Source organism: Triticum urartu, chromosome 5 (genome assembly GCF_003073215.2).
Source record: "Triticum urartu cultivar G1812 chromosome 5, Tu2.1, whole genome shotgun sequence".
In the NCBI taxonomy this organism is placed as follows: Eukaryota; Viridiplantae; Streptophyta; class Magnoliopsida; order Poales; family Poaceae; genus Triticum; species Triticum urartu.
In genome coordinates this window covers 341,737,278-341,751,160 of record NC_053026.1, presented here as the reverse complement: position 1 = coordinate 341,751,160, position 13,883 = coordinate 341,737,278, and the positions used below count along the sequence as shown (strand labels likewise).

Below are 13,883 nucleotides of genomic sequence, written 5' to 3'. Positions count from 1 at the left end.
CAAAGTATTTCTTCCTCCTTCTCAAAATATAAGGCGCGTTTGATTTTGTACGGTCTTTGATGCATAACTTTGATTATTAATATATACATGCATCAATAGCATCATTGTATTTGTCTTTATAAAATTATTTTAGTTCCATAGGCATACACTAAATGAAAATTATAATTAAAATTGTGTGACGAAGTTCAAAAAGTCAACACGTGCCTTATATTTAGGAAAGGAGGGAGTACCTTGGTCCCAAAAATCTTGTGACGAAGGAGTGTGCAGCTTTCGGCCTAACAGTGGAACAGTGAGTTCCACGTGTTTATACTCTGCCTCGCAAGGTTAGACAGCACTGCATCGGTACTAGCAGAAAAGCGCCAGCCTAAGTAACGAGACCCCGTGGCAGTAACAGTGGTTACCAGCAGCTTTTACACAAAAGCACCAAACCAAACCTAAACCAAGTTAAACCCCAAATAAACAAACGAGAAGACGAAAATAAAACGGGCTTTTGCTGTCCCTTTCCTTCTTCTTAAGCAGCGCCTTCCTCCTCCTCCCCTCCCCCTCCCACCCCACACATACGCACATACGCAGCGTGCGGGAGCAGAGCGCAGCAGCGTCACCTCGGACCAGCGAGGGCTGCTGGCAGGGGGAGCTCAAAAGGCAAACAAGACTCTCTATCTCTCTGCTTTCTCCCCGTTTGAGGTTTGACCTCGCCTCCAGCTCCAGAGCCCCGCAAGTCTCCCCCTCCTCCTCCCCTCGCGACGACCGTCGCCGGCAATGGCGGCCGCCTCGGAGGAGGCCATCAAGCAGTTCTCCGTGCTCATGGAGCAGCGTGAGTCAGCTCTTGCTCTTCTTTCCATTGTTCGTTTCAGAGAAGGGAATGAAAGCACACCTTTCTTCTCCCCCGTTCATTCCTGTTTCGCTGAGATGCGCCCTTGCTTTCTTCCTTGCTTCCTGCAGTTGAGGAGCCGCTCAAGACCACATTCCAGGTACCGATCTGCTCCGCCTTCCGCCCTTGCTGGATCTCTGTTCTCTCGCTGCTGTCCTGTGCATTCCTGTGCATGATTTCTTGTTTTGGTGTTGTCATCGTCGGCCGCAGCTGAATTGCGTCTAGATTTTGCCTCTGTTGTCGCGTGCTGCTTTCCATTTCTGGTGGATTTTGGGGGTTTGCTTGCTCAAGCTTTTTATTTTGCTCAGTTCGTGGTTAGGCAGATTCGCCCTACTTCGCTGACTTTGTAGCTTGATAATGTTTGGATCTTGCAGGTTCTCTTCTTCGCCCGAGCTCAGCTGAGGTTTCGATTTGCCTTGTTCTTGGCTCAAATTTTGATCAAATCCGAGATTTTCTTTGCCATGTGACTTTCTCCTAGCTCATTCCTTGCTCCCGTTCGTAAAAAAAAAAAATCATGTCCTACTACTTGTTTTTTTTTTTTTTGAAAGCTGTCCTACTACTTGTTAGTAGACGATGAAACGTTTTGGATCTTTAACAGCTTATACTATGTGATTTTGAGCTTAATTGTGGTTCTGGCATCTCTTGCTTGAAATTCTCTTGTTATTATCACTTGGGGTGTTCTTAGGAATGACCCTTTCCTTTCCCCCCACTCATACAGCTGACGTTTGTGTGCCGTTCGTCACCATGATAGAGATCCGTAGCTAAACTATGCTTTCGGCTATACGCGATCACTTCTTATTTTATTTTTTATTCGCATAGAGATATTCTTTTTTCCTCATTAGATGTTGGAGGCGCCAGCACTTTCCTTGATCTAAAAAAGCACTAGTATTTTGGTCAGGTCCTAATTGCAATTTCGGCACTCGTGCCGTGGTTGGGAAGAAGAAGAAAGAAAGAAAGAAAGAAAAAAAAAGGAGCTTTGGTACATCAGCCACAACTGTTTTGTCGGCGCGGCGCCTCCCATGTTCGTTATTTGTAGCTCCAACGCTGTTTTCCTTCGTACTCCTTCAATACTTCAAGTCGTGTCTGACGGCTTGCTGGAGTGTTGCTTCCAAGCACGCTTCTAGAGTGACAAAGACCTTGTAAGGTCAAGCACGCCATGAGCCCATGATCACACCGGTAGGAGAGCTGGACTCTGCAGTCTGCGCCGTTTACCACTCCACACGCGAGGACTAAACTAAGCTGAACTTGGGCCACCTATCCAGGCAGCGTGTGGAGCTCGGCGAGCGCGAGTTATGGCCGGAGAAGTTGCCGTCGTCTGATCTTGACACACCTTGTTTTTATGTCGTCTTGACTGTTCTAGGGGAGAGAGAGAGGGGTCTCAATTTGCGATTTGGACCTTTACTCGGTCCATGACGAGTCCTTGTCCTGACGAGTATCATCGCCGTCGTGGACCTCTCGGGTGGAACCGTTTGGATGCGCACCGCGCAAGCACTGATGATGGATCGCAATTCGATAGCTCCACTGAGAAACAACAGTTTCTTATCTTCTTTATCTCTTCTGCGCGGTGGAATCACGATATCAGCACCGCCTTTTTCATGATTTTTATACCGTATAGTGTTGCGTTGCCGACCAGTTAGTTTCTGACACTGTTGTTTGAGATTAAACTTCTTGCTAGTGGGTAACAAATAGTGCTTAATTACTGTTATGTGTACAGAATGTGCACCAAGGATATCCACGAGGGACTCTGCTGCGTTTTCTCAAGGCCAGAGAATGGAACGTTCCTAAAGCATATAAAATGGTAAATAAAAGCTTATTACAGATTCCTTAAAAAAAGCTTATTACAGAAGCTTATATGATGTACTGTTGATGAAGCAACTTGTTATCTGCAATATAAAGCATTTGATCGTTTGGTGCAGCTAATGGATTGCTTGAATTGGAGGCTTCAGAATGAGATTGACAGCGTTCTAGCCGTAATTGCCTTTTACCGTCAACAAAGTCTTGTTTTTTTTATAGTTGTACAGCACTGTAGTACTACTATTGTTTTAGCATATGTTATTCCTCTGACCAGCAACCACCATTTTATTTCGATGCAGAAACCAATATTGCCCGCTGATTTGTATAGATCTATTCGTGATACACTACTTGTTGGATTAACAGGATATTCCAAGCAGGTACAATAATCAGGCCCAGTTTTGTCTTTATTTCCATGCTTTTGATGGTGCCATTTGATCAGTTCCTGCTGACTAGCTGGTTACGAGCAAACATTACATCTCTGATTATATTTAATTAATACTGGTAATAATATGCCTTCCTTTAGTCGGGCAACTAGTCTGAAGATGTTCATAAACCATTCTTTCCATTTTCAAGAAGTTTGCATCGTCTGTACTAGGTGATGCCCTTGCTCTAATTTCTTATGGTTGCCTTTTGCAGGGTCAACCTGTCTATGCATTCGGTGTTGGGCTCAGTACCTTTGACAGAGCATCGGTAGGTGTTAAGTGTTAACTGTCTTGGAATTCACAGTCTTTGGGTTTAAATCCAAAATATTGCAAGGGATTATACCACTAGTTCTGAGACTGAGTTGCAGTAATCAAGTACTACCAAGATTAATGATCAGATAAATGATTTTTTTTCTTGAGACACAGGACTGTCAGTTAGCTACTAATTAGACCAATTAACTAATAGGGACACACAATACTATTTTTTGACCTTTTTTCTTCTAAAATATCTCATTTTGCTGCAGGTGAACTACTATTTGCAGTCTCACATACAGATGAATGAGTATCGAGATCGTGTTGTCCTGGTGAGTGCTTTTTTATTCATTATTCATATTCATTGAACAGATTTACATAAACATATAGTACTAAGTATATTTGTTTCTCTTCATTAGCCAGGTGCATCTGAGATGTCCGGAAAACAGATTAACACCTGCTTGAAAGTTATGGATATGACTGGCCTGAAGCTTTCTGCTTTGAACCAAATAAAGGTAGGCTATTTCTTGCATTCTTAAATTTTGATCAGAATTTTTGTATAACTTCTGAAGGATCTGAACTGAAGTCTCCATAAGTTTCTTGCATCTGTGTTTTTTTTTATAACATATCTGAGCGTAAACATTTGGCAACAGTCCTAGAATTCATCTACATGTCATCAAGCTGTCTGAAATAATAGGAGTTGAAGGGGAAATAGAATCAAGAATACAATATCATGTTTAGAATCGAGTTCATTTGTAATGACAATTCGCAATGAGTGGTATGAACTTTGAAGGAATACATTAGGCCTCTTGTTTCTGTTAGTCGAAGACCGAATTCTTGGCACAGTTGACAGTACTTTTCTAGTTCTGCCAAACTGCATAATTACTGAGATAACAGGAAGTAACATTATTAATATATTCCTCCGTTATTAGAACTAGTGGTCCAATTGTTTAACTAAAAGATATGGAGTCATGAAGACTGAAGCACTGCTCACAGTTGTCTTGGACCTGATACAATCTCTCATATACATTTGTTCCCTCCATCAAGTCATCTGTGGGCCTGATAAAATATCTCATACTTTTGTTCCCTCGTTTGCTTCTCCTTCTATTATCATTTCTGATATGATTTGGTTTCTTTCGGTCATCCTGTCCCGATCCTTGACATCGGAGTTGTCTATTCTGAGTGAGGTGTCAGCTGGTCAGAAAGTTATGTGCATGTTGCTTAATGGGGCCAGTGATAGTGTTGGACTACCTAATTACTGTTTGTCAGGTGTGGTGTCATGGAATGACATCGTTTTTCTTTCTCGAACACGACGACATATAGTATTTATTACGTAATGTCAATGAATATATTTGGACCACAAAGATACACAGCCTTATAAGTTAAGAGCATTTTAAAACACAGAACATTTGGCCTAGCTATGCCAGATTTTATTTGTCTAAGAGATGTGTTTTACAGAATTTGAGATCCAGTCCAACCTTAGTACTGATCAAGATTCATGTGCTGAAGGTGCCATATGTGCATGCCAGAACCTCAATAACATGAATCTAGGATGGAAATTACCTGATATCAGACTGAGATCTGCATCTTTGCTGGTTGCCAGTTACACTGCTGTATTTGATCTAGCAACCCATGGGCTGCGCTTGTTTGTGTTTACGCATTGAATTTTTGCCTGCCAAGTGCATTTAGTTTTCGAGGAAAATAAATATTTTTAATGTGCTTTATCAATATTTTGTGCATGATACAGATGTTGAGCACGATAACAGCTGTTGATGACCTTAATTATCCTGAGAAAACCGAGACGTATTACATCGTGAACGCTCCATATGTTTTTTCGGCATGTTGGAAGGTCAGTGCACGTATACTTGATTTATTTTTTGGCTGTTGCCACAGCTACATCTTTCCAGTAAACTGATTGGAGTTTCTGCTCACTGATGGCCAGGTTGTGAAGCCTCTTTTACAAGAGCGAACTAAAAAGAAGATCAAAGTCTTGTATGGCCCTGGAAGAGATGAATTACTGAAGGTATATATTCTTAATTAATCTTATATTCTTTATGGTAGTGGGCACAACATTACACACGCCCATCTTATATTCTCTGATAGAATAGAACACACTTCCTATCGGTGCAAAATCGAATAAACTGACCGGAAAGTAGTGCTAACAACTGGCTTCCTGATTTTTGGGTGGTCCAGCTGATCTGACTTTGTAGCTGCTGATGAGCCCCATCCAGCCATGATACATGATACACTGGCGAGTTTCTGATTAAAACCCACTGTATTTGCTGGCAATCGCGCAGGTTATGGACTACGCGTCACTCCCGCACTTCTGCAAGAGGGAAGGGTCCGGTTCAGGCTCGTCGTCGGACGAAGTCGACTGCTACTCGTACGACCATCCATTCCACCAGGAGCTGTACAACTATGTGAAGCAGCAAGCTCTGAGGAACCAGGACAGCGTCGGCCCCGCGAAGCAAGGGTCGATGCATGTGAGGGTGCCGACGCCGGACCTGGAAGAGGCCAAGATCATGGAGACGATCCAGTCGGAGCTCCACAGCCTCAAGGGAGGCGACGGCATTTCCCGCTCCTTCAGCAGGATCACCATCGAAGGACCATGATGGTATTATTTCCTGCTCATATCCAAGATCGCCATGGATGTGACCCATGATGATCGGAGTGCCTCGAGATGCGCGGAGCAGGTAATCGCTTATTTTATCTTATTTGACGCCAGGAAATTATTCTGGGGTTTATAGCAGTTCTTGCTTGCATTGTAACCGCTGGCTGAAAAGCTCGACTAGGATCATATCGGTAGAGGAAGCAGCAGTAGTAGTAATAGTAGTAGTAAAACAACGGATTCTAATAACCGAGTGAGTCTGTATCGTGTTGTCGAGGATGGTAGTAATTAGTTTGATTAACCTGGCTAATGGATGTACCATTTGCGTTTTACTGTTTCCATCCATGCTTCTCATGGCAGGGAAATTACCATGCTCCCAGACATGAGTAGCACCATCTCTATGTATCGTATCAATCATCAGTATATAGTATATGTATGTATATGTAATCGCCCTCTGATGTTGCAACTGGTATTACCATTATGTATTTGGTGTTTACCTGAAAAAGAATCTGCTGTCTGTTTCAACTTGCATGCACTGAGTCAGACCTTGGCCAAGCACTGATAACTGCTCCCTGCCTCCATAAATAGACTTGCGTTTTGGTTGCCCGCGGTTACCGCAGCAAGGCAGCATATAAGATGTGTCACCTTCCATTCACCTCACCTCATCTCACCTAGCTAGCAACAGAGACCAAATCTCTGCATCTTGCGGCGAGCTTTCTTTCACCAGAAGCGGGGGGCGATGGAGCCGATGGCGATCATGACGGTTACCGGCGGCGTGCTCGGGCCGGTCTTCGTGCTGCTGTCGCGGATCCAGCCGGTCGTCGACTTCTTCCGGCGGCTCTGCGACTGTCTCCGCCACCCTAGCCGCCGCCCCGCCAGGCCGGTCGTAGCGCCGTGGAAACGTCAGGCTGCACAGGAGTGATATTTTTCTATGGAATTTTCTGTTCTAACAGAAAGAGAGAGATAGGTGTTCACTGTGGATGGATGGATGATTGAGCCATATGCAGTATGTACGTGACTGCATGTTCTTGTTTTACCGGGTGTACGTATATATACATATGCTTATTATGGAAACAAAATTAATATTCCTACTATCAGCTTGTACAAACAAATTACGGAAACAGTTTGTCTAATTCACATCTAGATGTTTTTTAAGGATGTCACATCTAACCTCCCACAAGTATATAATGCATCAACAAGAAATAAAAAAAAACTAGGACAAAAAAAATAGACCACAAACAGAGTGAAAATCAGCTTAGATGTGGCATAACTATATCACATCTAGATGTGTCCTAGACAGACCCTTACGAAAATGTTCTTCCTGAGAATCTTGATCTTGAGGTTAATGATTTAGTTAGCACACCTGTGAGTGCTTCTTTCTGTAAGCCAGTGGGCACTGCTAATGCTTGCAGAAGAACACCCACCGTACTGACTAAGACCAAGACTTGTGGCTTATCTCACCCTTTTAAAATTGCTTAGTTATGATAGGTCTAATTTGGAATATTAGGGGCCTTGGACAACCTGGGGAAATTCAGTGCCTATGTGATACTATTGCCAAAACTAACCCTGACTTTATTGGGTTCCAAGAAACTAAAAGAGAAGTTATTGCTGAGGGTTTCCTCAAAACTATTGACAAATTTAATGACTATGCTTGGCACTTTTTACCTGCTGATAATACTACTGGTGGGATCCTTTTGGGCTTTAAAGAAAATGTTTTTGAGATTATTGGTTTTATTAACCAAAGATTTTCTATTGTAGCTACTATCAAAAATAAGACTGATGGATTTATTTGGCAGATGGTGTTGGTTTATGGTTCTGCTTACTTAGAATTTAAGATGGATTTTATAGCCGAGTTGCATGATACTTTGAATGTTGCTTCTTATCCTATTATGGTGTGTGGGGATTTCAATTTAGTTAGAAATGAAACTGAGAAAAGCAGTGGGCATGTTAATCAACAAACTACCTTCCTCTTTAATGACTGGGTCAATAGATGGGCCCTGATGGAAATTTCTATTTCTAATAGAGTCTTCACCTGGTCTAATAATCAGAGCTCTCCAATTTTTGCTGTCCTTGATAGAGTGTTCACTTCTGTGGACTGGGATGCTCATTTTCCCTTTTCTACCTTGACTGCTCTTCCCGGGGTTGGGAGTGATCACACACCTTTAGTACTTGATACTGGTGCTAGGGCTCCAACTAACCCCAAACCATTCAGGTTTGAGAAATGGTGGTTAGCCCAACCTGGGTTCCACCAGGTGGTTACAGAAGCTTGGAATTCCGTGGCCTCCTCTAAGTCTTCTGCTGACAATTGGATGATTAAAGCTAAAGTGCTTAGGAAAAAATCAAGGGTTGGAACATTAACAGAGAAGCTGCTTTAAAAAAAAAGAAAAAGGCACTCCTTATGGAGTTTGATGCCCTTGATGTCCTCTCTGAATCTCAACAGCTTTCTGCGGATGATTCCGAGAGGATGAAAAATGTCAAACAAGAGCTTGATGATATTTGGAAAAAAGAAGAGACTGCCTTATGGCAGAGATCGAGGGACGGGAAAATCTTAGAGGGGGATAGGAACAATGCCTATTTTCAGGCTCTTGCTAACCATGGACATAGAAAGAACCATATTACTGAACTGAACAGCCCAGGGGGGTGGTTACTTCCACCAAAGATATGCTTGATGTGGCTACTTCCTTTTATAAGGAGTTGTTTGCTTTTGAACCTAGACCTGACATTCATTTAGATGCTGATTTCTGGGAGGTGGATGAAATGGTTTGTGATGAGGAAAGAGAAGCCCTAGAGTAGGGATGGCAATTTTATCCATGGATCTGGATACCCAAGGATACCCGACCCGGTTGGGCAAGGGTATGGAGCACATTTCTGCCCATGGGTCCGTGGATATGGATACCCACGAACAGCCGGGTTGGGCATGGTTATAGTTTGTGCTCCATGGATATCCAATGGATACTTGTATGACATGTGGGGCCATATGCCGTGACAGTAGAAAGAGCAAATCAAAGGGAAATGGCAAGAAATATGCAACTTGTGCCATGAGCCATATGCTGCAGAATCAACCTCTGGTATGTCACACTTAAGGACTCATCGTATTACTTGTCGCCTAATTATGCATGTAGCTTATGTTGTCATTTGTGAGTGAATGATGACGAGTTAATTTGATCTTTGGAAAGGCTTCATGCTGACTTTTCTATGCCCATGGAGCTGCATGGGTATGTGGGTATCCAGCGGGTTTGGGCATGGGCACAAGTTGTGCCCATGGATAATTTGGTGGATGGGCTGAGGGTAGGAAGATGGGTCATGGGTTGGATTTGGACCAGCTCCACCCGCCCCAAACCCGACCCATTGCCATCCCTACCCTAGAGAGATCTTTTTCTGAAGATGAAATCAAACAAGCTATAATGAGTTCTTTTGCCAGTGGTGCTCCTGGCCCTGATGGCCTTTCTTTTTTATTCTACCAAACTTTCTGGGATTTAATTAAAGAGGATTTTATGTGGATGGTTAGAGATTTTGAGATTGGTGTTCTAGATATGTATAAGCTGAACTATGCCATCATTACCCTCATTCCTAAAGTTCCTATGGCTAGAGATATGAAAAACTTTAGACCTATTAGTTTAAGCAATTGTGCTGTTAAAATTTTCTCCAAGGCCATGACCACTAGGGTCTCCCCTTTGTGTGACAAACTTATTTCATCTAACCAAACTGCCTTTATTAAAGGTAGGTTCATTTTGGAAAGTGTGGCTATGGCTCATGAGGTCATTCATGAGATTCATAGGTCTGGTTCCAGTGGTTTAATCCTTAAGCTAGACTATGAGAAAGCCTATGATACTCTTGTAGAGGCAAACTGATCTTGCTTACTACCTACATTGCTAGTATCCCTACCTATCTGATGTCTATTGTTAAATTTCCTAAATGGGCCATTGACATGATTACTTCTCAGATGTCCCATTTTTTCTGGGGGAATGTGGGAGATACTCATAAATATCATCTTGCTAGCTGGGGCCTGATCTCCAGGAGGAAGGATTATGGTGGTTTGGGGGTACCCAATCTTAGGGATTTCAATATGGTCCTCCTGGCTTCCTGGGGAAAAAGATTTTTTGATGATAGAGCTAGTGACTGGAAAAAGATTCTGGCTTACAAATATAATGTTGATAACCCAAACCTCTTTAGTACTAGAACTACCACGGGATCCCCATTCATGAAAAGCTTATCCTGGGCTTTGACAGCAGCTAAAAACTTCTATAGGTGGATCCCTAGAGATGGTAAGACAATTGCCTTTTGGCATGACACGTGGATTGGGGATTGTTCCCTGAAAACTGCCTTTTGGGACTTGTTTGAAATCTGTCAACAACAAGAAGCTACTCTGGCTCAAGTGTGGGTTGGGGGTGAACTCCAACTAACCTTTAGGAGATGTGTGAATGGAGAAACTCTATCCAGATGGAGTGATCTTGTTAATCTAGTGAAACAAGTTGTTTTATCTGATTCACCAGATCAGCCTGTTTGGCGGCTGGAACCATCTGGTAAATATTCCATCAAGTCTTTTTACAAACTTATTAACTTTGGAGGGATCACTTCTGAGATGAGAGATGATATATGGAAAATTAAAGTCCCCCCTAATATTCATGTCTTCCTTTGGTTGATCTATTACAATAAGAGCCTGACCAGAGACAACTTAGCCAAACGTAGACATGTAGAGGATAAGACTTGTGTCTTCTGTGAGGAATTAGAAACTATCCAACATCTGTTTTTTAACTGCATTGTTGCCAGGCAGGTTTGGGAACTGTTAGCTGAATGCTTTAAGATTAGTGTACCTGACTCTTTTACTGTGTTATCCTCCTTCTGGAGGAAACGAAAACAATGTGAAGCTTTGAATATATCTGCTACTGCTGCCTTGTGGAGCTTATGGCGTTTGCGAAATGATTTTGTTTTTCAGGGGCGAAGATGGCAAAGTATACGCTGTGTTTTGAATCTGTTGGGGGCAACGACCAGGCAGTGGAAAATCCTATGCTTAGAAAATCAGGGTGTGCTTCTCCTTCGGTGTTTAAAGCTGCTGGACTATCAAAGAGGGGAATTGCTTAGAATCGCCTGGAGCTGAATGGGATAAAAAGAGCACCCTGGACCCATAGTTGGGGCACGTATGACTAGTTGTCTAGGGCTAGCATATGTGTTTTTACTGGCTATGCATCCATTCGTGAGACTTGTGTTGGAAAACACCAACTGTAATAGGGATAGTTGTTTGAACCCTGCTCATGTTCTCGTCTGTGACAGCTACTCATTGGCTGTTGCCGAGCGCTGCTTAACAGTCTGTGTGTGTTGGTTTGCCTTGGCTTTCAATAAAAAGTTGGGGCGGGGGGAAACCCCTCTCATTTAAAAAAACAAATTACGGAAACACTGACAAATCTGACACTTTTCATGACAGTTTATATTGGCGCGATGATGGCAAATTTAGTTTACAAGCACGACAATTTTCTAACAAAATAAAATAAAATAATAAACTCAGGCAAATTTGCCATGTTTGTCCTTTAAACTTCCTTGAAGAACATGATTTGCCATGGTAAAAAAACCTGACATCGGATTTATAGTGGAGTCCACAAATTAAGTACTATGAAAAAAAGCAATAACCATCTGAAAGAAAATGTTGGAATAATCGGGTGTTCTAAAGCAAGTACTTATGAAAATGGGTGTTAGACAACCCGTGATATCATATGATATCATATGAAAACTAGCATTCGGTGAAAACCGGTGAAGACCAGGGTATATGGCACCATGAAGATATACCACTTTCGTTAAGAGACAAACACAGAGAGGGGAGGACGACGACCAGGCAGCGCCAGCGGCGAACTGAACTAGGCGGTACTAGCAATGTCGAATAGCGACATTGCACATTCTGAGAATGTCACTTAACAACATTTTAAGTTACAAAATATATGTAATGTGATGCATTTTAGGTCACTATAGTTGTTAACTAATATATAGTATTTCCTCTGTAAATGAATATAAGACATTTTAACTCACTACTTTAATGATTGAAAACATTTTATATTAATTTATAGGGAGAGTAGTTGGTAATTATCATGCTGATACATGTTTTTGGTTAGATTAAATACATCTTAAATTGCCCCATAGATTTGAAGGAAATGACAGAAAAAGAAGAAGGCAGCCGTTTGGCAACACTGTATTTACACACATGCCTAACCAGCGTCACTTCATATGATGGATGACGGTCGATGATACGGCGAATCTACTAGAGTTAGTCTTAGGCAATACTACTTAGAGCATCTACCCTTGTTGTTCCGCTCTGTCCATGTCTGACGGACGGCTGAGCCCCTCGAACTGGAGATGCGGTCGCCAGCGAGGTAGAGTAGAACATGGGACACTGGTCGGCTCACGGGACTCGAGTCACCGTCGTCTCCCATGGCCTGCTCTTCCTCATGGAGTCCGTGCCATGCACATCGCTGATGGATGTGAGGTCGATGATGGATATGTTGTGGTCGGAGCCGGCCATATCCACCACGACGCGTTGCGGTGCCAGGGGTTGTCGGGCACCATACGCGATGCCGGAGAGTGCGACTCCGCCTCGCCAACGTCCACCGCGAGGGCTTTCGCAGCGTCCCGCGCCCGCTGCCTCGCACGGCAGGCACGCCGTGCCATATTTGCGTCAAACGAGGCCCAATCATTCGCCTCTGCCTCGGTGCGCCAACAAAGCGGCTGTGCATCCGCCATGGCGTTCTAACGCCAGACACCGGACCGCCTTCGGTGAGTCAGTGGCGACACGCCTCACACCGAATCCATGCTCCATCTGGGTGGACGCAATGAATTCCCGTCGGATGGAGTCTGACCGCTGTCGTAGGGCGACTCCTCCCGGGAGCAGCGGAGCGTAAAGCAGACGGCCATCTCCTCATCAGGGCCACATGTCACGAGCTCCGGATCAACGGATCAGGAGGTGTAGGACTTGGATCCGCTGCCCGCCATGCAAGAGTAGGTGGAAGATTGCCGGACGGGAGCTTGTGGACGGAGGGGAGTGAACTGGAGAGGTGGAGTGGAATACGGCTAGGGTTTTGTCCGGAGTGCAGATATGATCCAATTTATATGGAGTCATGTGGGCCAGAGTGGGCCACATCCGATGTGTTGGACTGTATGGGGGTCCCATATCCGCCCCACATATGAACTCGATATGGGGTTATCGGTCAGTCCGGACGATTGGGCCGGATATGGGGCATCAGATTGGCTGCCTGGCAAGGGGGGGGGGGGGGGGGGGGGGGGGGGGGGGGGGGGGGGGGGGGGACCAGCAGGGGCTACGGCTCCCCCCAACATGCAGAATATTTTTGAAGATATACTCTGCATGGAGTATATGTAAAGAGCTATGTGGCTGCTTGTACATCCCTCTCCCGAACAGCATTTTGACAAACTAGAGTATAGCGTTGCTCACAGACGATCCCACTGAATGATGTGGTGAAAAGTGCAACACAGACACGAGTTACACTTCCCTGTGCCTCCTTTTTATTCCTGCAGTTTCTCTTCTCTCTCCCATCGCCAAAAAAAATGTAGTACGAGGCTAAATACACAAGGACAAGGCAAAATCTGGTGTGGTGGTGTTGTAGTTTCCTCTAAAAAAAATCTGGCGTTGTAATTTATAAATAACTATTGGTTAATTCGTTTTTAAAATAATTTTAAAAGTTCACACCGGCATTTTATTCAACTTAAAACCTACAAAAATCAGTTATTGCTGGATTAAATAGAAAGAAATGTATATGCAGTTCAATTGATGATTGTTAGTTCATCATCATCTAATTGCATATTTTGCTTCCATGGTATCTATGTGACGTATTTATGTTACCAATACTTTCTCAGTAACAATAGTGCATATTTCGCTATACATACGCGCAGCTCATTCAAATATATTTTCCCAAAAAAAAAATCCATACATCTTGTT

The 13,883-nt window shown here is 43.4% G+C and overlaps 1 protein-coding gene across 1 annotated transcript; it reads left to right on the top strand.

Moving 5' to 3' along the window:
- The first annotated feature begins 526 nt into the window (after positions 1-526).
- LOC125508920 (phosphatidylinositol/phosphatidylcholine transfer protein SFH9-like) lies at positions 527-6,478 on the top strand. The gene is made up of 11 exons (XM_048673728.1): positions 527-814; positions 943-971; positions 2,586-2,669; positions 2,788-2,841; positions 2,965-3,042; positions 3,302-3,355; positions 3,612-3,671; positions 3,759-3,854; positions 5,087-5,188; positions 5,282-5,362; positions 5,637-6,478. Exons 1-11 carry the CDS (start codon positions 760-762, stop codon positions 5,949-5,951), a joined length of 1,008 nt encoding a protein of 335 aa, XP_048529685.1. The 5' UTR covers positions 527-759; the 3' UTR covers positions 5,952-6,478.
- Positions 6,479-13,883: the final 7,405 nt, after the last annotated feature.